General features: G+C 37.5%; 1 protein-coding gene across 1 annotated transcript in view; it reads left to right on the plus strand.

Annotated features, from left to right (window-relative positions):
* LOC150080289 (N-chimaerin-like) overlaps nt 1–21,085 on the plus strand; it is a 147,344-nt gene that overhangs the window by 34,129 nt on the left and 92,130 nt on the right. Inside the window, exons 3-4 of the mRNA XM_090380679.1 lie at nt 1,479–1,598; nt 12,653–12,980. Of these exons, the coding sequence (XP_090236805.1) occupies nt 1,479–1,598; nt 12,653–12,980 (448 nt within the window). The remainder of the gene's footprint in view (nt 1–1,478; nt 1,599–12,652; nt 12,981–21,085) is intronic.

Genomic DNA, 21,085 nt, shown 5'->3' on the forward strand with positions numbered 1-21,085 from the left:
TCAGAAATTCTTGAATATCTTTCACTTTGCTGTTTAACAGCACAATCATTCATATGTAATAAATGATCCAATTTTTACATCTCCCACACTAAACTCAGATAATTTTTGTTCTTTCAAACTGCACTTCAGACATTTTATTCCCTTAAAAGATTATTCTCTCTGACTTATTTTCTAAAACTTATAAGAGCAGATTTCTGTGTAATTTATCAAGGGTTTTTTTTTTTTTTTTTGGAAGGTTATCAAATACAAAAAAAAAAAATTTATATATATATAGACTCTTTTGATATATTCCTTTGGTTTTTCTGTGATTTTTCTTTTAAATATTTGATTCTCGTACTCTATGCAACATGAAACCATCTGCAAGGTTACATTTAACAATACTTGTAACACACTCTTCCCCTAAGGTGCTTACATAGAATATTACCCGTTAACAACGAGTGCAATTCTTTCATAATTGCCACATTCAGCTTTATTTTCTATTTCATATATTGGTACAGTTACTACATTGGTACAATATTCTGGAATTTCAGCAATGTATATTAAATATAGCCAGGTTATTACCCATTTCTGATGATCTGTGAGTTGCATTTTACATTTTTAAAAACTTGAAATGTAATAATCTCAAAATAATTAAAATAAACTACTGAAATTTTGCATACACTCATTCTTCTTTCAGTAAATACCCCCGGTTTCATTAAACTCTGTAAATTCATCAAAATTGAATTTTGTGTTGATGACTCTATTGAATCAGAACAACCCCATAATACTTTTATATTCATGTCATTAATCATAGATATATAAGAGTATCAAAGCAGAGCACAGTTAGATCATTCCTCCTCAAGATACAGTAAAAAGTTTGCTTTGATGAAGTGTGGGGATAAGGCCAGTCTGCTAAACCCAGTTGTCTATTGAATTTGAAAATAGTTGCCTAAGTTGCTAGAATGGCACGAAAAACTTTGGTACTGTGAAATAAAAAATTAAAAAAAAAAAAACATTAAAAAATATTGTGATACTTTATTTTACTGCAGTTGTCTGGAAGTAGAACCCAATTTTGTCATATTGCATAGTGGAGCTCTGACTGAAGCTTATTCAGAGTCTGAAGAGCTCTTGAGTTACTTTTATTGGAGGTTCAGATAGCTCTTTATTGTTGTCTAATCCATTTGATAGGCTAGTAGAAGTTGATGTTTAAAAAAATCCTGCCAGTGAAAATATTTAACTAATGTCAGTATCGTATAGACTGAAGCAGTTGTGTAACTAGGTGCTGTATAAATTAAAAGCCTGGTGTCTTTTTATCAGAGGACTTTGCTCCTATTTTTGAAGTCTATTAAAGTGGGGGTGTACTATATTGGCAATTCTAATTAAGAACTCTTCGCTTAACTGGTTTTATGACTATTTTTCAGTATTAAATGATATTGTATTCGAACATTTATTTATCATTATGGCTTATTTTAGCTATATGATTATTTTTTTTTTTCCAGATTTCATGGAAAAATTTCAAGAGAAGAAACAAATATGTTAATTAGAAACAAAAATGAAGATGGGTATTATCTAGTCAGAGAAAGCCAGAGGAGTCCTGGTCAATATACACTGAGTTTCAGGTGAGCTATTTTCTGGTAAGATGATAATTGCCATGTTCATTTTGCTTATTTTTTACATTTATTTTATGAATATGAAAGGTAGATATTTGAAGTGAATAATTTTAATAATTTTAAATTATAAATCATCTTAATATTTATTATTATATTAATATTTCTTTTTTTAGGATATAAACGTTATTAAATTTAACTCTGCAATAGTCATGCCATTGTTTGTAGCAAATGGTCATACAAAACTGTAGAAGTGTCCAGAAACTTTGTATTTTGTTTCTGGAAAAAGTTTTTGTTTTTTTAAATTTTGCTTTTGGTGTACCAATATTTCTTTTTTTCTTAGTGGATTGCAGTCCTTATTATTGTATTTTTTATTTTTAATAAAATATTTAACTATTGAAAAATGCTGTATTTTTTACATAATATTTTTAAAAACACCAAAGAAGTTAATATTGCTGAAATTGAAAAACAAAGTTATAGTTGTAATTGGTGGTATTTAAAAATGTGACGTTCGTCTTCTACCACCTAATATTGCATGTGTTACAGGGGTTGGCAATTATTGTGTATGCTGTGCATGGCACGGCACGGCACACCTTAATAACTGCTTAAGTTAGCATTAGCATTGGTATACGATGCAAGAAAGCAAGCTTATGCAGCATTAGCCAAAAAAAAAAAAAAAAAAAGCTCCCATTTTACCCCTCCTTTTGTTCCAAATACCTGTCCAGCTCTGCCTTAAATTTATTTAGGCTATCAACTTCCACAACAAAAGATGGAAGTCTGTTCCACCAATCAACTATCCGCTGGCTAAAGGCAAACTTCCACACATCTATCGTACAACTGTCTTTCTTTAATTTGAATTTATACCCTCAGGTGATAATTCTGAGCAAGAGGAAGAATCCCATCAGCATTGAGCATGCTCAGACCATTCAAGCCTTTATATACCTCAATCAGATCACCTCACAGGTGCCTAGTCTCCAGACACTGTAAACTGCAAAACTTAAGCCTTTCTTCGTAAGAGCAACCCTTCATTCCATTCATTCACTAATCTTGTTGCCCTTCTCTGTACTCGTTCCCACAGCTCTACATCTTTCTTAAAATGAGGCCTCAAGACCTGTATTGAAGGTGTGGCCTACAAGGGGATAATCACCTCCTTATCCTTGGTAGAAAAATTCCTGTATATCATTGACAAGACACCATGAGCTACTCTTGCAGACTGTCTGCACTGCTCAGAAAACTTCATATCTGTTCATAATAGTCTCAATCCTTGACAAATACTTCAGCGGTGTGGAATTCATCAGACAATAGAATTCAAACCAAATTATGGAGCTATATGTTATTTATCATCAAGGTATATGTAGTTCAGAATGGTGAGTTAATCCAGTATTGATCAATTGATGTTGCTTTGATCCAAGTGATCTCTAAAAAAGAAAAATGACAAATTTTCCTCAGAAAAATCATGACAATTTTCCCCTCTATCTTTCACAGCACACGCTTAACATTTCCTAGTTACATGCGTTTAAAATGTTTCAATAGTTTTTGAAGGACGTTTCATGCTTGACTGGACAGGCATTCCAAATTCATATTTTTCACTTTTTGTTTTAACAAAAAGTGAAAAATATTTTCTATAAGTAGCTTATAGACCTAGTCAAGATCCTTGGTTTATTCTGAATTGAGACAGCTACATTCTGGAAGTTAATTTAATACTTAAGTGTCCGTAGATTTACCGTTCATAACTTGCCGCCATTGTTATGCGATACGTTATATCCTGAACTAGATAGCGTTAGTATAGTATAGTATATAATATTGTCAATTAATCAGTAAACTCTGTAAATCTTCTTAAACTTCATTGTCAATTAAATTGTACTTTTTAAATAAATACACATAATGACTTAGATTTTACAAAGTCACATTATTAATTAATACATAACTTGATATGGAAGTTATAAAACAAACTCGGAGAAAATACTTGATATTAAAAAAAATGTATATAGATATATAGTGTTATAACTGCATTGAGATACAAGTTTAGGGTTATAATTTTGTACTGAAATTGAAATTTTATTGAAATCATGACTCAGACCAGAGCAGCAAAGCAAAAGGCTCAAGCTAATGGGAATGCTGTGGCTCAGGTGAGAACTGAGGGGGGGAGAGGGCAGTTGCCTCTGTATCACAGCCTTTTAAAATGCACTGCTTGCTTGATGTTAGTGGAGCAATCGGGTACGGAACATGATATTGCCATGGGGGATGTCTTTCTGTGTGTACACAATGTAAGGAGAGTAAGGAAATCAGGTGACAACTCAGCATTGATATAAGAGCTTGAAGGACATGGTGGATGCCCTTGAAGGATCTAAATTGAGGGCCCATCAAGCTCTCAGCTGCCCACATCAACACCAGAGCTTGCACTTGATCATCATGCAAGACAGTGGCAACCCCCAAGGCAGAATGCGCTGGTCCCACAGGAACTAGTAGTTGTTGGTGACTCTATTATTGGAGAAACAGGGAACATGGTATGTAAAAAGGATAGGTGGAACAGGACCAGGGTATGTCTGCCAGGGGCAAAGGTTGATGACGTTGTAGAGCAGATATCATCTTTTAAGGGCACAAAAGGTGATATTGTTGTACACATTGGCACTAATGATATTAAGAGTAGGAGACCGGCAGAATTACTTAACAAGTACAGGTCACTGTTGAAAAAAAGCCGTGAATTACGGTTGAATTTGAAAGTGTCTACAATTCTGCCCAGACACGATAGGATGGAGTATATGATGAGAGCCTTGACAATCAATTCGGCTCTGGAAAGATTGTGCAAGGTTCAAGGGGTAGAATTTTTTTCAGCCTGGTCTGTACTTGTTAACAGGAGCGACTGCTTCTACAGGGATGGGATACACTTAAATAGAAAGGGTGCAAGAATATTTGCTGATGCTATCGAGGCAGTGTTAGGTGGGTCGGAAAACTGCTAGATTGGGGGATACAAAGACTAACAGATTAACAGTAGCCACTGGCAGAGGTGAAAGTGATTCTTGCACTGCTTCTATTGGAATGAGCAGCAGCCTGGAAAACAAGATGCAGGGTACTTCAGAGACTGCTGGGAGTCGTTGTGGTACAAGTAAACACATGGGTTGTGTTAGGGTAGCTAAGAATAGGAACAGGTGCATGTATACTTGCGTGTACACCAATGCTAGAAGTTTGGTAAATAAATTTGATGAATTTGCACTATTGCTCAAAACATTAAAAGCAGATATTGTTGGGATATCAGAGACGTGGTGTCACACAGATATAAGGAATGCAGAACTGGAATTTGGGGAGTACAATGTGTACAGAAAGGATAGACAGGATAGGAAGGGAGGAGTTGTTATGCTGTTAGGTAAGAAACATGTAAAATCCAAGGAAGTGAAGCCAGTCGACATCGCTGGACAGTGCGGTGTCGAGTCAGTTTGGTGAGACATAAGCATTGGAGATCAAATTTGAGAGGAGTGTGCTATTGGCCTAATGACTCTAATGAGTATAATAAGAAACTGTACAGGAAAATAGTGGGCCAGTAAATCAGAGTCTTATAATGGTGGATTTTAATTTCTCAGATATTGACTGGAATTTGTGGGTTGGTCACTCACACACTAGCAAGGCTTTTGTGGATTTATTGGATGATTGTTTTCTACATCAGCATGTTCGGGAAGCAACTAGAGGGAGTAATACTCTTGAACTGATTATCAGTAGTGATTCTTCATGCATTAAGAATCTGCAGATAAAGGAACTACTAGGAGACAGTAATCACGGTGTGTTGAAGTGGAATTTACTCAAAGAGGTAAAACCCTTCCCTTTACCATCAGGGGTAAAGGGAAGGGTTTCTGCTTTCGTAAAGGCGACTACGATGGTCTGAGACAGTATTTAAATTCTATTCAGTGGGACCAACTGATGTGTTACCAACAGCAAATTCAAAATGGGAAGCATTCAAAGAATTTATCTTTGAAGCTACTAGGCTTTACATACCAACTAAGAAATATTGTTCAAGGTTTAGGGCTAAATGGATGTCAAATGTACTAATGAGACATATGGCAGAGAAGAAAAATGCATGGGATACATATAAATGAATGGGTGACATGGAAGCCTATGATAGATATAAGCCAGTCTGTAACCAAGTCACAAAAGTGATTAGGCAGGCAAAAGCAGATTATGAGAAATCCTTGGCAAAGGATGCAAAGAAAAACAGAAAAGAGTTCTTTACCTATGTAAACCTTAGAAGGAAAGGGATGAATCAGATTGGTCCACTGGATATTGATGGTTCAACTGTTGATGATCCTGCTCAGCTGGCTAACAAACTAAACGAGTATTTTGCATCTACATTCACACTTGAGTTATTCAGGAAGGGGAATGCCAGAGGTGAAGTAAACTCTGGCAGTAAGCTAGATGATTTTGTAATAACTGAGAGAAAATTGGAGGAGAAATTGTTGAGGATAAACATAAAAAAGGCACCAGGGGTGGATGGGATCTATCCAGTTATATTAAAGGAGACAGCAAAGAAAGTAAGCAAACCCTTAGCCATAATTATGAGAGCTTCTTTGGACTCAGAGGAGGTACCCATAGACTGGAGATGTGCAAATGTGACCCCAATTCACAAAGGAGGATCAAAGGCTGATGCAAGCAATTATAGACCTGTAAGTTTAACTTCTGTTCCAGGAAAATTAATGGAGGCACTGGTTAAAGAAGCACTGCAGGATCATCTAGACAAGACTTCAGTTATAACTTGGACACAGCATGGTTTTATTAAGGGAAAGTCTTGCCTGACCAATTTGATTGGAATACTATGATGCAGTCACAAAAGAACTGGATGTAGGGAATAACTTTGATATTATATATTTGGGTCTTAGAAAGGCTTTTGATACTGTTGCACATGGAAGACTGCTGCACAAATTGGGCAGTGTGGCCTTGGAGGCAAATTGCTTCTATGGATAAAGGGATGGTTAAGGCAGAGAAGACAGAGAGTGATAATCAATGGACACTGCTCTTCGTGGACTAATGTCATTAGTGGAGTCCTTCAGGGTTCAGTGTTGAGTCCATTGTTGTTTTCTGTATTTATAAATGATATCGATGATGGTATATCAAGTTTAATGTCCAAGTTTGCAGACGATACAAAGGTTGGCAGGATAGTTAAGGACACTACTGACAGTATGCTGCAACTGGATCTGGAAAGATTGAGCAGATTGGCTGAGAGGTGGCAAATGAAGTTTAACATTGACAAATGTGAAGTACTACATATGGGAAATAATAACCCCAGAGTAAAGTATCAACTCTGTGGTACTACACTGACAGTGGTAAAGGATGAATAGGACCTGGGGGTAATTATGCAGGCAGATGTGAAGTTTTCTGAGCAGTGCAGATGGTCTGCAAGAGTAGCTCATGGTGTTTTGTCAATGATATACAGGAATTTTTCTAGCAGGGATAAGGAGGTGATTATTCCCTTGTATAAGACCACACCTTGAGTACTGTATACAGGTCTGGAGGCCTCATTTCAAGAAGGATGTAGAGCTGCTGGAACGAGTACAGAGGAGGGCAACAAGATCAGTGAATGGAACAAAGGGTTGCTCTTACGAAGAGAGGCTTAAGTTTTGCAAATTACAGTGTCTGGAGACTAGGCACCGGCGAGGTGATCTGATAGAGGTGTATAAAGCCTTGAATAGTTTGAGCATGCTCAATGCTGATGGGATCATTTCTCTTGCTTAGAATAAACACCTGAGAGGACATAAATTCAGGAAAGACAGATGTAGCATAGATATGTGGAAATTTGCCTTTAGCCAGCGGGTAGTTGGTTGGTGGAACAGACTTCCATCCCTTGTTGTGGAAGTTGATAGCCTAAATAAATTTAAGACTCAGCTGGACAGGTATTTTAAACAAACGGATGGGTGAAATGGGAGTCGTGTTTTTTTTTTTTTTTTTTTTGGCTGATGCTGCATAAGCTTTCTTTCTTGCATCATATGCCTCTACTAATGCTAACTGGATAGATTCCATCCACCCCAGATGCATTTCTTGTGTTTATCTTCAACAATTTCTCTTCCACTTTACTCTCAGTTATTACAAGATTATCTAGCTTACTGCCAGAGTTGAATACACCTCTGGCATTCCCCTCCCTGAATAACCTCATTTGTGAATGTCGATGCAAAATGTTCATTTAGTTTGTTAGCTATCTGAGCAGGATCATCAACAGTTGAACTATCGATATCAAGTGGACCAACCTGATTCATCCCCTTCCTTCTAGAGTTTACATAAATAAAGAACTCTGCTGTTTTTGGTTTACACCTGGGTCATCTTCAGCATACTTGGCATAGTGTTTTTAGATATTGTTTATGGAGGATGTACTCAGGTTTATTAACATTCCCACCAGTGTGAAGGTTAAGCCGATGATTTTTCAGAACAACTAAACTTTACCAAAATTTGACATACTTGACTCATAAGAGCTGATCTGAATAACAGCTCCATCAGAACTTACAAATGCCATTTTCAGTTGTTTTGTTCATGAACCAACTGAAGATGACATTCGAAAGTTCTCTGTCTGAACTCATGATTCTGTGATATATTTTTAGTATGGAGCAAGTCTATTACAAACACTGAAGAAAAGTGCACTTTCCTCTGGGATTTCATTTTAAATATTTTTAATACTCCTAACCTTTCTATTTTATTCTAATGAAATGCAAACAGCTCAGGAGGTAAGTTTCATTAGAAATGAGATGTTCTAAACCCTTCCTTTTTTTGTCACCGTTTTCCCAGAACTAAAGGTTATCCATAAAAAATAAGATTTTGAAGATTAAATGCACAAGGCAAAATATGTTATGGGTTGTAAATACACCATAGTTTACCCATAAATTTAACTACATAAGTAGTGTCGGCATTGTTTGATTATATCTCAAATTGTGGCTACCTTCACAATGAGTTACCAGGTAGTGCACTACTTTGAATAAATACTGCTTCTCTAGTAGAGGAGACTACTGTTATTTATTCTCAGTGAGCACCACCACCCAGACGCATTTCGGAGCTTGTTGACTCACCCATCGGTGGGCGGGTAGGTATCCTGATAATGCAGATACACCATCACGGCTGTGAAGTTAATTCCACAATATGATGCCAAATGATGAATTAACAATTTGGCAATCTCTCATATTGTGGAATTAACTTCGCGACTGTGATGGCATGTCTGCATCATCGGGTACCTGCCCGCCCACTGATGAATGAGCCAACAAGCTACGAAATGCATCTGGGTGGCCCACTGAGCACTACTAGAGAAGCATTATTTATTTGAAGTAGTTCAATACCTGGTATCTTGCTGTGAAGGTAGCCACAATATGAGATATAATCAAATGATGCTGTTACACTACTTATGTAGTTAAATTTATGGGTAAACAATGGTGTATTTACACCAATATTATATAAAAAATAAGAAGAAATTGGAAGTGTTGTTAATTGAAACAGAACACCATGTTCAGCTGAAATAGAAATTCATGTTGCATATGTTAAGCAAGCTTTGAATTGTATCACCCAAAAATCCACAAGAAGGCTATTAGGGAGCTAAAAAAATATCTCAAATTACAGTAAAAATGTAAGAAGGTAAATAATCATCCAGTTAGAAGAGTTAAATGTAGTACAGGCTTGCATGTTGATCACTAGGGAAATGCTGCATTTTTTATAGGACTGTTACGTGAATATTAACTTTTGATGGATCACAGATTTTGTTAGTTAGCCAGGCTACTGATCAGCAGTGCTTCTAATGGGAAATAGCCCACTGATACCCTATACTGATTTCATGATAGGTGATTCATGAACAACATCTCTCACTATGGCAGACAATATGGTACAGTTAGTGAATAAATAAATATGAAATTAAACCTGGGATTTGGTCTTGGTAGTCTAGTATGAATGAATTATGTTGGGAGGAGGCTGTCTTGGCCAGATCCTGTATAGGTCGTCCGCGGAACTGGAATGGGTTCGGGCATAGGCGAATGGGCATGTGCGGTACTGGGAAGCTGACTGTGGGTGTGTGTCAATCTATAGTTGGCGAATTGGCCAGCACACACTGGTTTACGGTAGACAGAGGTTCTTAAATATGCCCTCATGGTGAACTAGAACATCCAGAAAGGAGAGCACATGACTCCAGTTTGATGGTGAACTGGATGAGGGGTGGCAGAGATTTGAGGTGTCATAAAAACCGGTCTTCCGAGCCTCGGGGGATGATCACAAAAACATCGTCGACATAGCAACACCACAAGGTAATTGGATCTAGTTTAAGAATGCGTGGCCCTCCAGCTCTTCCATCGCAATATTCGCTGTGACAGAGCTGACGGGGACACCCATAGCCGTGTTGTGGATCTGCCTAAATAGTCACCAAACATGACCACACCACCATTCAAACACAAGCTTTGAGCAGTGCAAATGTCTTCAGCAGATAGCAAGGTTCTATTGTGTAGGGTGGGATCGCTGTCCAATAGTTGTTGGGCACATGTGAATGCTTGTTGAACTGGGACCAAAGTAAACAAAGACAACATCAAATGAGGCCATGACCTTGTCTTCAGAGATGGTAAGGTTGGAAACGAGGTGTAAGAACTCCCCGCTGTTTAAGACTATATGGTCAGCGTTGCCTACAAGAGGATATAGCAGCCTGGTGACAAACTTTGATAGTTCATACGTCGGGAAATTGTAACAAGATACAATTGGTCACAAGGGGACTCCTGGCTTATGTACTTTTGGCAGTCCATAGAACTGGGGAAGTTGACACCCAGTTGCGTGTAGTTTTAGAAATCTTCTTAGATTTTAACCAGTTGTAAACTAGGCTGTTGGCACTGGTCACCCACTGCTCCAAGATCTTGATGGGAGAGTCATGCGCCAGTTCATAAATGGTGGCGTCTTGTAGAAGAGATGTCTTTATCCTAGTATTTGGACCAATTCAGGACCACAGTACGACGTTCATTATTGGCCGGTAGAATGAAATTGGAGTCATCTCTCCTAAGTGATGACTCACAATGGAGTCATCACTTAGGAGAGATGTTGATTCTGATCTCAGCTCACTTAGGAAAAATCCTAAGTGAGTTGAGATCAGAAATCTGACTGCTACTGAGGTTAGAGCCAACCGGACGAACACATTGTAAGATTGATGTGGCCTTGAAATGAATCTCTGCAGTTTCTTCAGGTAGACATGACAACTCTCTGTCGCCCTTCATCTAGCTCACCATCGAACTGGAGTCGGATAATGCCCTCTCCTTTCTGGATGTTCTAGTTCTGTGCCAGGGCACACATTTAAGAACCTCAGTCTACTGTGAACAATATGTGCTGGCCAATTCACCAACTATAGATCGGCACACGCCCACAGTCAGCTTCTCAGTACTGCATGCGCCCAATTTGCCTGGATCCATTCCAGTTTTGCGGACGAAAGACACGTGAAGTTATGAGAATAAAAACGGATCTGTCCAAATGTGGCTACCCTACTTGTGCCCTAGACAAATGTGATCTGCAGGCCTGTGAGCTTGCGGCACACCCTAGGGCCTCCCACAATGATAACATGATCTCGATCACCTTTATCCCCTGTTACTTGGTGTATTGCAATGCCTCCCTAAAATCCTTCGCACCCACCGGATAAAATATTTACAACTACTTGGCAGAAAACTGCGAAATCTAGATGCTGCAGAAGAGATTGTGCTTAGCAGCGATGAAGAGGAAAAAATTAAAAATGAACATACGTTATCTGACATATAAGTATCACAGTTTGTAAGGTTAGGCTTTTGTTCAGTTATTACTATTTAAGTTACTACTATTAGGGAAGCGCATAGGATGATAGGTTTAATTTCCTTTTTATTTTATTTTTTTTATTAATTAATTATTATTATTTAGTTTTTTATTTTATTTATTTTTTTTTGTTTTGTTCGGATTTTTTTTTTTTTTTTTTGGCTGGTGCAGCATAAGCCATAGGCTTTCTTGCACCATGCGGCCGTTACTAATACTAATACTATTATAAAAATTAAGTTTTCGAGAGTTATAAAAAAATGTAACGTAACCCCCCCTTTTTGTACTTTTTCTTAGTCCCGTGTAACACGGGTTCACATTACATGGGATTTTGTAGGAACCAAACTACCGTGTTATTCGAGGGTTACTTGTACTTTAATTATTGGTAATCCATGCTCACTCAGCTCAGAATGAATTTCTTCTTCAAATACATGGAGGTCCCATTTGGATATCCTATCACATGTTGTAGTCAGCATTTTATAAGGAGATAATGATAGTGGTTATTCCTCCAAATTTGTGGCATTTGATAGCTGTTCAGAATGTTTAGAATATTTCTATAAGGATATCCTCTGAATGCAGGTGTTTCAATGATTTTGGGGCTCTGTCAGCCTTCCAACTCTAGATAAAGAAGGGTGAAAATTTGTCAGTTATCTGCTCCTGTCAGATGTATAATAAAGAATGGGGACGCAACTGGTTAGCTAGTGTCAGTCTTTTGTATTTTTGTACTGATGTTTTCTACCTTGTTGTATAATCAGGTGAAGTTGTGAGAAAAAACCAGAAAGACTTGTTTGGGGTGAGGGGGGAATTTGCTTTATCTTCCTGATTTTTCAGTATCACCATGTGGAGGGAGCAGTGCCACCAGTGACTAAGTAATGTTAGCTAAATTAGTAATGATAATTAGTATTCTGCCTGAAAGCAGGTCCTTAATCTTGGGGAATTATACAGATTATTTGTTGTAGTTTCTCATTGTCTTCTCTGCTTATGTGTTTATTGGATCATATGTATTCATAGCTGATTTGCCTGTTTACTTTGTCATTAAAACCTCTCTGGTCAAAATTGTTTGTGTGTGAGTGAGTGAGAAATTGAGTAGAAATAATCATGTACTACTGAATAATACAATAGCATAATGCATTATTGTTTCCACCTTATGTCTTTTCAGTTATATGCTGCCAGAATATTTTTTTCTGTAATGGGTTTAAACTGTATACCGATGGGAAATGTGATCTGTCTTCTATTTAAAAATAATGTTTGTTATTTGAGATACATGTTGGATGTTAAAGGGATTTTTTTTTTTCTTCTTTTGACAGGTTCGGTGGAGAGGTAAAAAATTTCCGATTGTATTATGATGGAAAACACTATGTTGGGGAGAAGAGATTTGATACAGTTCATAATTTAGTTGCAGATGGCCTTATTACTCTGTATTTAGAAGCACATGCTGGTGAATATATTGCATCCTTGTCTGTTAGATCAAAATATGAAAATAGTCCTTATAAAACTTTAAATTCATACAGGCGGCATCGGAAGCCAAAAATTAAACCTGATAGAAATTCAATGGTTTTACGAGACCAGATGCCATTAAGTCAGGTGTCAAGGAATATTACTTCTTTGCACGAGTATGATAGACCAGCACTGGAGGTAAGTAAATAAAAAAATTTAATAATTTTAGTTAATGATATAGTCCATCTCAGTTAACTTTTGATGCTCCTTTCACAGAAAGTAGTTGTGCATCACGATGGAAATTGCAGGCAATTGACTTGAAAAAGGCAGCAATAAAGTCTGAATTTCATATAGAAGGAAAACACAGTTGTTTTGAAGAAAATAGTTGATTAAATCATCTATATTTTAATTTAAAATGAAATTTTTACAAGAAAATATCTGATTGAACAATTGGGATAAGCCTTGCCCTTTTACAGTAAAATTTAAGGCAAAAGCGAGTGGTAGTGTTTCATTCAAAGGAAAAAGCTTAAAATTAGCTGCTCAGATTATGTTGAGAAATGTGGTGGCCTATTTTGTAATGGAAAAAGAAAATGACAGACTTCTAAATGTTGCATCTGTTTATGAAAAGCTGCATAGGCATTAGGAATTTCTCGAGAAAATGTTACAAAGTATTAGCATTAGCATTAGTAGAGGCATATGATGCAAGAAAGCAAGCTTATTCAGCATCAGCCAAAAAAAAAAAAAAAAAAAAACCCTCTCCCATTTCACCCCTCCGTTCGTTCGAAATACCTGTCCAGTTGAGCTTTAAATTTGTTTAGGCTATCAACTTCAACAACAAGTGATGGAAGTCGGTTCCACCAACCAACCACCCGCTGGCCAAAGGCAAATTTCCGCACATCTATCCGACATCCGTCCTTCCTCAATTTGAATTTATGCCCTCTGAGGTGATTATTCTGAGAAAGATGAAGAATCCCATTGGCATTGAGCATGCTCAAACCATTCAAAGCCTTATACACCTCTATCAGATCACCTCGCCGGTGCCTAGTCTCCAGACTCTGTAATTTGCAAAACTTAAGCCTTTCTTCGTAAGAGCAACCCTTTGTTCCATTTACTAATCTTGTTGCCCTTCTCTGTACCCGTTCCAGCAGCTCTACATCCTTCTTGAAATGAGGCCTCCAGACCTGTATACAGTACTCAAGATGTGGCCTAACCATTGCCTTATACAAGGGAATAATCACCTCCTTATCCCTGCTAGAAAAATTCCTGTATATCATTGACAAGACACCATGAGCTACTCTTGCAGCTCGTCTGCACTGCTCAGAGAACTTCATATCTGCCTGCACAATTACCCCCAGGTCCTTTTCATTCTCCACCACTGTCAGTGTAGTACCGCAGAGTTGATACATTGCTCTGGGGTTACTGTTACCCATATGTAGTACTTTACATTTGTCAATGTTAAACTTCATTTGCCACCTCTCAGCCCATCTGTTCAACCTTTCCAGATCCTGTTGCAGCAGCATAGCGTCAGTAGTGTCCTTAACGACCCTGCCAACCTTTGTATCATCTGCAAACTTAGACATTAAACTTGATATCCCATCATCAATATCATTCATAAACACCTAAAACAACAATGGACCCAACACTGAGCCCTGAGGGACTCGACTAATAACATTAGTCCACGTTGAGCAGTGTCCATTGATTACCACTCTCTGTCTTCTGCCACTCAACCATCCCCTTATCCATAGCAGCAATTTGCCTCCAATGCCACACTGCTCCAATTTGTGCAGCAGTCTTCCATGTGCAACAGTATCAAAAGCCTTTCTAAGATCCAAATATATAATATCAAAGTTATTCCCTGCATCCAGTTCTTTTGTGACTACATCATAGTATCCAATCAAATTGGTCAGGCAAGACCTGCCCTTAACAAAACCATGCTGCGTCTGAGCTATAACTGAATTCTTGTCTAGATGATCCTGCAGTGCTTCTTTAACCAGTGCCTCCATTAATTTACCTGGAACAGAAGTTAAACTAACAGGTCTATAATTACTTGTGTCAGCCTTTGATCCTCCTTTGTGAATTGGGGTTACATTTGCACATCTCCAGTCTATGGGTACCTCCCCTGAGTCCAAAGAAGCTCTCATAATTATGGCTAGGGGTTTGCATACTTCCTTTGCTGCCTCCTTTAATATAACTGGATAGATCCCATCCACCCCAGGTGCCTTTTTTATGTTTATCCTCAACAATCTCTCCTCCACTTTCCTCTCAGTTATTACAAAATCATCCAGCTCACTGCCAATGTTTACTTTACCTACATCATTCTCCTTCCTGAATAACTCCTCATGCGTGAATGTAGATGCAAAATACTCGTTTAGATTGTTAGCCACCTGAGCAGGATCCTCTACTGTTGAACCATCTATATCCAGTGGACCAATCTGATTCATCCCTTTCCTTCCCGAGTTCAAGTATGTAAAGAACTCCTTTCTGTTTTTCTTTGCATCCTTTGCCAAGGATTTTTCGTAGTCTGCCTTTGCCTGAAGAACAGCCATTGATGCCAGGTAAAAGAAGACCCAAAAGATGTGCAAGCATTACTGGAATGGACTTAAAACTGTAATTTTTAATTAAACTATTTATGTTTTAATTAGAGAACAGTACTGCAAAAATTGTAAATATTTTATTAAATTAACCTATATGCATTTTTAAGTATGGCAGAATGTACTGCAAAATTTTTGTGAAAGCTATATGGTTTCTGAGTGGGAAATGGTAGATGGATACACTGTCATTCTGATGTTACAATATGATGCTAGATAGCAGCTTCCAGAAAGCCTGAAGTTAGATGAGATGGACTTTATTTATATTAACGTTTTTATCTTATTTTAAAATTTGTAGTGCAATTTGCTAAGTAATGTTTCACTAATCTGGTATGTGCATCTGTGATCTGAGAAGACTGTTACATACTAGTACTACCAAATTAGTTTTAAGAAAATGTCAAACTGTATTCCCAACACTTATAACCACTATAGTGATCAGATTCCAGCCATAACAAAGTGCTCTGCTTGTTTATCAATAAGGTTAGTGGCTATATGCTTCTGTTGGTTTACTAGTAGTCATAGTGACTATATGGTGTGGCAGGTTTACCAGTAAGAATGGTGACTGTAAATTTGTAGGATACTATGATTTTGCAAATTATACTTGCACAAATAACTTAAAGTTGTATATTCTTAAAGATTATATATATATATATATATATATATATATTATTCTTTAGTAATATGATAATTTATGTTGTATTTTACTTTTAATATACTTTTATAGTGGTTTTCCTTAAATTATTTCTAGATTTTTCTGTTGTCCCGGTAGCTGTTTTAGCAATGCCCGGGTACGAACAGAGTACATATTATTATTTTATCTTTCTATTGTGGTTTATTTTCTTAATTACGGGTGTTTTCTACTCATAGGTATTATGGTTAATACATTACTGGTCTTTAAGCTAGCCTAAACTCGGTTATCTTAAATGCCCAGGGCCTATTAATTTATTATTTTTCAACTTGTTACGTATTGCTAAAGAAATTGTCATATTAATTATAGATGAAAAACTGTAGCAATACTACTTTATGACAAAATGATAAAATATTAAACATTTTTATACATTTATTGTATTACATCTTTATACATATTTTTATTACATCACATGGTCGTCAATCCCCTACTTCATCGGGGGCTTTGAGCGGATTGACGGTCCATTCGATGTAATGCATTACTTACTTACCCGTTTCTGTTTGTATCTATCACAGCTTTGCTATTTTGTCCGATACTGAATTCTAAGTTTCTTTTAAATTCCCATTTTTGTCCCTTTCCCATTGCTATTAGTTAAATAGGTATTATTTATTATAAATTTATTATGAACCGAATTAATATCCCATAATTTCTACAGCAACTGTGATAGAATACACAAAGCCCAACGGGTGAGTTTTTTAAAAAATTACAATAACTTTACTTACTTGATGTGTATAAGTGGAGGTCGTAGTGTCGAATCAGGAAAGTTTCCCATCCTACTTGATGTGTTTCGGTGGAGGTCGTCGAGTCGAAAAAGGAATGTTTCGCACCCTTAACTTGTTTTATAGATGGCTATTTTTATGGCTTTGTCGCTTTAGCGTTTCCCTGTGTTCCGATGGTGCTTTGGCGGAAGTCCCCGAACTTCAGGCCAAGGTCTATTATGGTGGTTTTGTGGCAGGTTAAATGAATTTATTTAGTTGTGTATTTACAATATTTTTACATTTATTTTATGTCTCACCTCGGACAGTGCCGGTACCCGCTTTTCCAAGGCGTAACAGCACTTGTTTGTCCAGAGGCAAAACTATATACATATATACAGCCTCTTACTATGGGAGAGGGGGGGGGGTTTAATTTTGGCAATAGGTTGTAGTGCAGTCAGGCGACGAGCCTCGCCTGAGTGCAATAAACCTAGTAAAAAAAAAAAAAAAAAAAACAATACTGGAATGACCTTACAAAAATCAGCGTCAAAGGAAACTACATTCTAATGGGAGGCAAAGTGTATTTACAAAGCAGGGGTATAGCTATGGGATCCAGCAGTTCTTGTGCCATGGCTAACCTCTACTTACACCATTATGAAAGTAACATTACGGACAGTTTAAAATTCTACAGATACATTGATGACGTAATAGTATTCAACCATGACAACTTTATAAATATTGCAAAGAATTATTACCCAGCAGACCTTAAAATAGAATGTACAAATCCGGATAACAACTTAAAAGCTGTCTACTTAGACAGCGAAATTACCATCCACCCAGACAAAATATATACACATCACCATGATAAAAGAGATCATTTTAATTTCGAAACAATAAAACTCACACACTGGGAAAGTAACATAGCAAAGCATATACATGGTAATACCATAAGAAATCAGACAAACAGACTATTACAAATATGCAACAATATAAATAGTGGAAATATAGCCATTAAAAAACTCATTATAACGCTGGATAGAAACAAAATTCCCAAACAATACAGTAGATATCACGTAAGAACTGCCATATACGCAAATATTAGAAAACACCATCCCAATGTAGACCCATATACTTTTATCAAAAGCCAACTAAAAATATAATAGTAATTACTCAGAAGAGTATCCCCTTATTTACTAGGTTTATTGCACTCAGGCGAGGCTCGTCGCCTGACTGCACTACAACCTATTGCCAAAATTAAACCCCCCCCCCCTCTCCCATAGTAAGAGGCTGTATATATGTATATAGTTTTGCCTCTGGACAAACAAGTGCTGTTACGCCTTGGAAAAGCGGTACCGGCACTGTCCGAGGTGAGACATAAAATAAATGTAAAAATATTGTAAATACACAACTAAATAAATTCATTTAACCTGCCACAAAACCACCATAATAGACCTTGGCCTGAAGTTCGGGGACTTCCGCCAAAGCACCATCGGAACACAGGGAAACGCTAAAGCGACAAAGCCATAAAAATAGCCATCTATAAAACAAGTTAAGGGTGCGAAACATTCCTTTTTCGACTCGACGACCTCCACCGAAACACATCAAGTAGGATGGGAAACTTTCCTGATTCGACACTACGACCTCCACTTATACACATCAAGTAAGTAAAGTTATTGTAATTTTTTAAAAAACTCACCCGTTGGGCTTTGTGTATTCTATCACAGTTGCTGTAGAAATTATGGGATATTAATTCGGTTCATAATAAATTTATAATAAATAATACCTATTTAACTAATAGCAATGGGAAAGGGACAAAAATGGGAATTTAAAAGAAACTTAGAATTCAGTATCGGACAAAATAGCAAAGCTGTGATAGATACAAACAGAAACGGGTAAGTAAGTAATGCATTACATCGAATGGACCGTCAATCCGCTCAAAGCCCCCGATGAAGTAGGGGATTGACGACCATGTGATGTAATAAAAATATGTATAAAGATGTAATACAATAAATGTATAAAAATGTTTAATATTTTATCATTTTGTCATAAAGTAGTATTGCTACAGTTTTTCATCTATAATTAATATGACAATTTCTTTAGCAATACGTAACAAGTTGAAAAATAATAAATTAATAGGCCCTGGGCATTTAAGATAACCGAGTTTAGGCTAGCTTAAAGACCAGTAATGTATTAACCATAATACCTATGAGTAGAAAACACCCGTAATTAAGAAAATAAACACAATAAACCACAATAGAAAGATAAAATAATATATATATATATATATATATATATATATATATATATACAGGGTGTCTCAAAAATATTGATATAAACGTTTAGGGGAGGTAGGTAACATCTAAAGGAATGTGAATCGCGTAGGAACCCATAACCGGAAACGTCACGGGAAAGTAGTAGCAGAGGCACAAGAAGCAGAAATGACACAAGACAGTAATTAGTGGAAAACATTTATTTGACATAATATTAACAATGGAGTACGAGATGGATGCATTTCATGATGTTACAACAGATGCTCGAAGGTTACACCATGAGACGTGATGCATGCATGACACCCACGCAGCATGGATTGGCGGACATGGTCGAACACACCTGGAGTTGCTTTGACAGTAGCAGCAGCACAGACGAGTCTCGCCACGAGATTCATTTCCGTCTCCACAGGCGATTCATACACAATAGATTTGAGGGGTCCCCCACAGAAAGAAATCAAGGCTTGATAAATCAGGTGAGCGTGGGGATCAGGCAACGGGTCCACCCCAGCCAATCCATCGATGCCCAAAACGCCTGTTCAAATGGTCACGAACACACCTTCCATAATGGGCAGGCGCCCCGTCATGTTGAAACCAAATGTTGCATCTCACATTTGCTGGAACATCGTCAAGTAACCCTGGTAGAACTTGTTCAAGAAAGATCCGATATTTAGCGGAATTCATGTGGGATGGTAACAGGTATGGGCCGACTAAGCAGTCACTGACCATACCTGCCCACACATTTATTGCGAAGCGATGTTGTGCTGCATGGGGGCGCACACCGTGTGGGTTGTCGTGAGCCCACACACGAGCATTGTGCTGATTGAATAAGCCTTCCTGAGTGAAATAAGCCTCATCTGTGAACAAAACATAGGCTGGAAAATTAAGTCTTGAACACTTTCTTGGAGAAACCACTGCGCAAAAGCCACACGTGCAGGATGATCTTGGGGTAGCAGTAACTGAACCCTTTGGAGATGAAAGGAGTGTAAGGAATCGTCGTGCCAGACATGCTGTACACTGCAACGAGACACTCCTAAGGCAGAGGCAGTGGCACGTGTGCTGGTAGTAGGATTATTCTGGATGGCATTCAACACACTTTCTTCCATGGCAGAAGTTCGCGTCGAACGTGGTCTGCCCGCACTACTCCTGTTACCTCTAAATGACCCACAATTGCACAAATTTTGATGCACACACGCAAACAAACGGTGGTCCGGTACATGTCTGTCTGGGAAGCATTCTCCATAAATTCGTTGAGCGGCTCGTCCATTGCCCTCTGCTTATCCATATGCTAGGTGTGTGTCTGCCAGCTCACAGTTCGTATATCGATGCATGCTCTTCGTGTGGCGACTACTGCTTGAATGAGTAAACCAGAAATTTTCCCTCTCGCGAACTGATGATCAGCGCCGTGTACCGACTTACAGTGATGTTTCCGGTTATGGGTTCCTATGCGATTCACATTCCTTTAGATGTTACCTACCTCCCCTAGATGTTTGTACTAATATTTTTGAGACACCCTATATATATATATATATATATATATATATATATATATATTTTTTTTTTTTTTTTTTTTTTTTATGAAAATCCCAAACACAAAGAGATATTAGAACCTAATACTACTTAATACTATGCATGGGCTGAAGGTTGAGAAGATGAAAGAAGATACTTGTTGACATTAGACTTGAATTTCTGTAGATTATAATTTTCAGGAAATATGTATGAAGGGAGGTTGTCCAAAAAAATGGAAGTTGCAGGAATAAATGAGGAAGAAGAAAAGTGGGCTTGAGGTTGAAGTTGGATAGTAAAAGGATGCTGACTGGTTGCAGCACATATTCAGACTGGTTTAAAAGAGAGAGAGAATTATAGAAGCCAATTCAGAAGAACAGTGCCCATGGAAGTATCTATGGAAACGGCATGCAGCCAAAACAGAATGTCTATGAGACAGAGTAGAGAGACTTTGTTAGAAATGGGTCATTAATTAACCTAACTGCTCTCTTGAATGGAATACAGAAGCCTGAAAGAAGTTTTGGGGGCACCACCCGTGATAAGGAAACAGTATTTTACG

The sequence above is a fragment of the Mastigoproctus giganteus genome, chromosome 9, assembly GCF_048544385.1.
Source record: "Mastigoproctus giganteus isolate SK-2022 chromosome 9, ASM4854438v1, whole genome shotgun sequence".
Lineage (NCBI taxonomy): Eukaryota > Metazoa > Arthropoda > Arachnida > Uropygi > Thelyphonidae > Mastigoproctus > Mastigoproctus giganteus.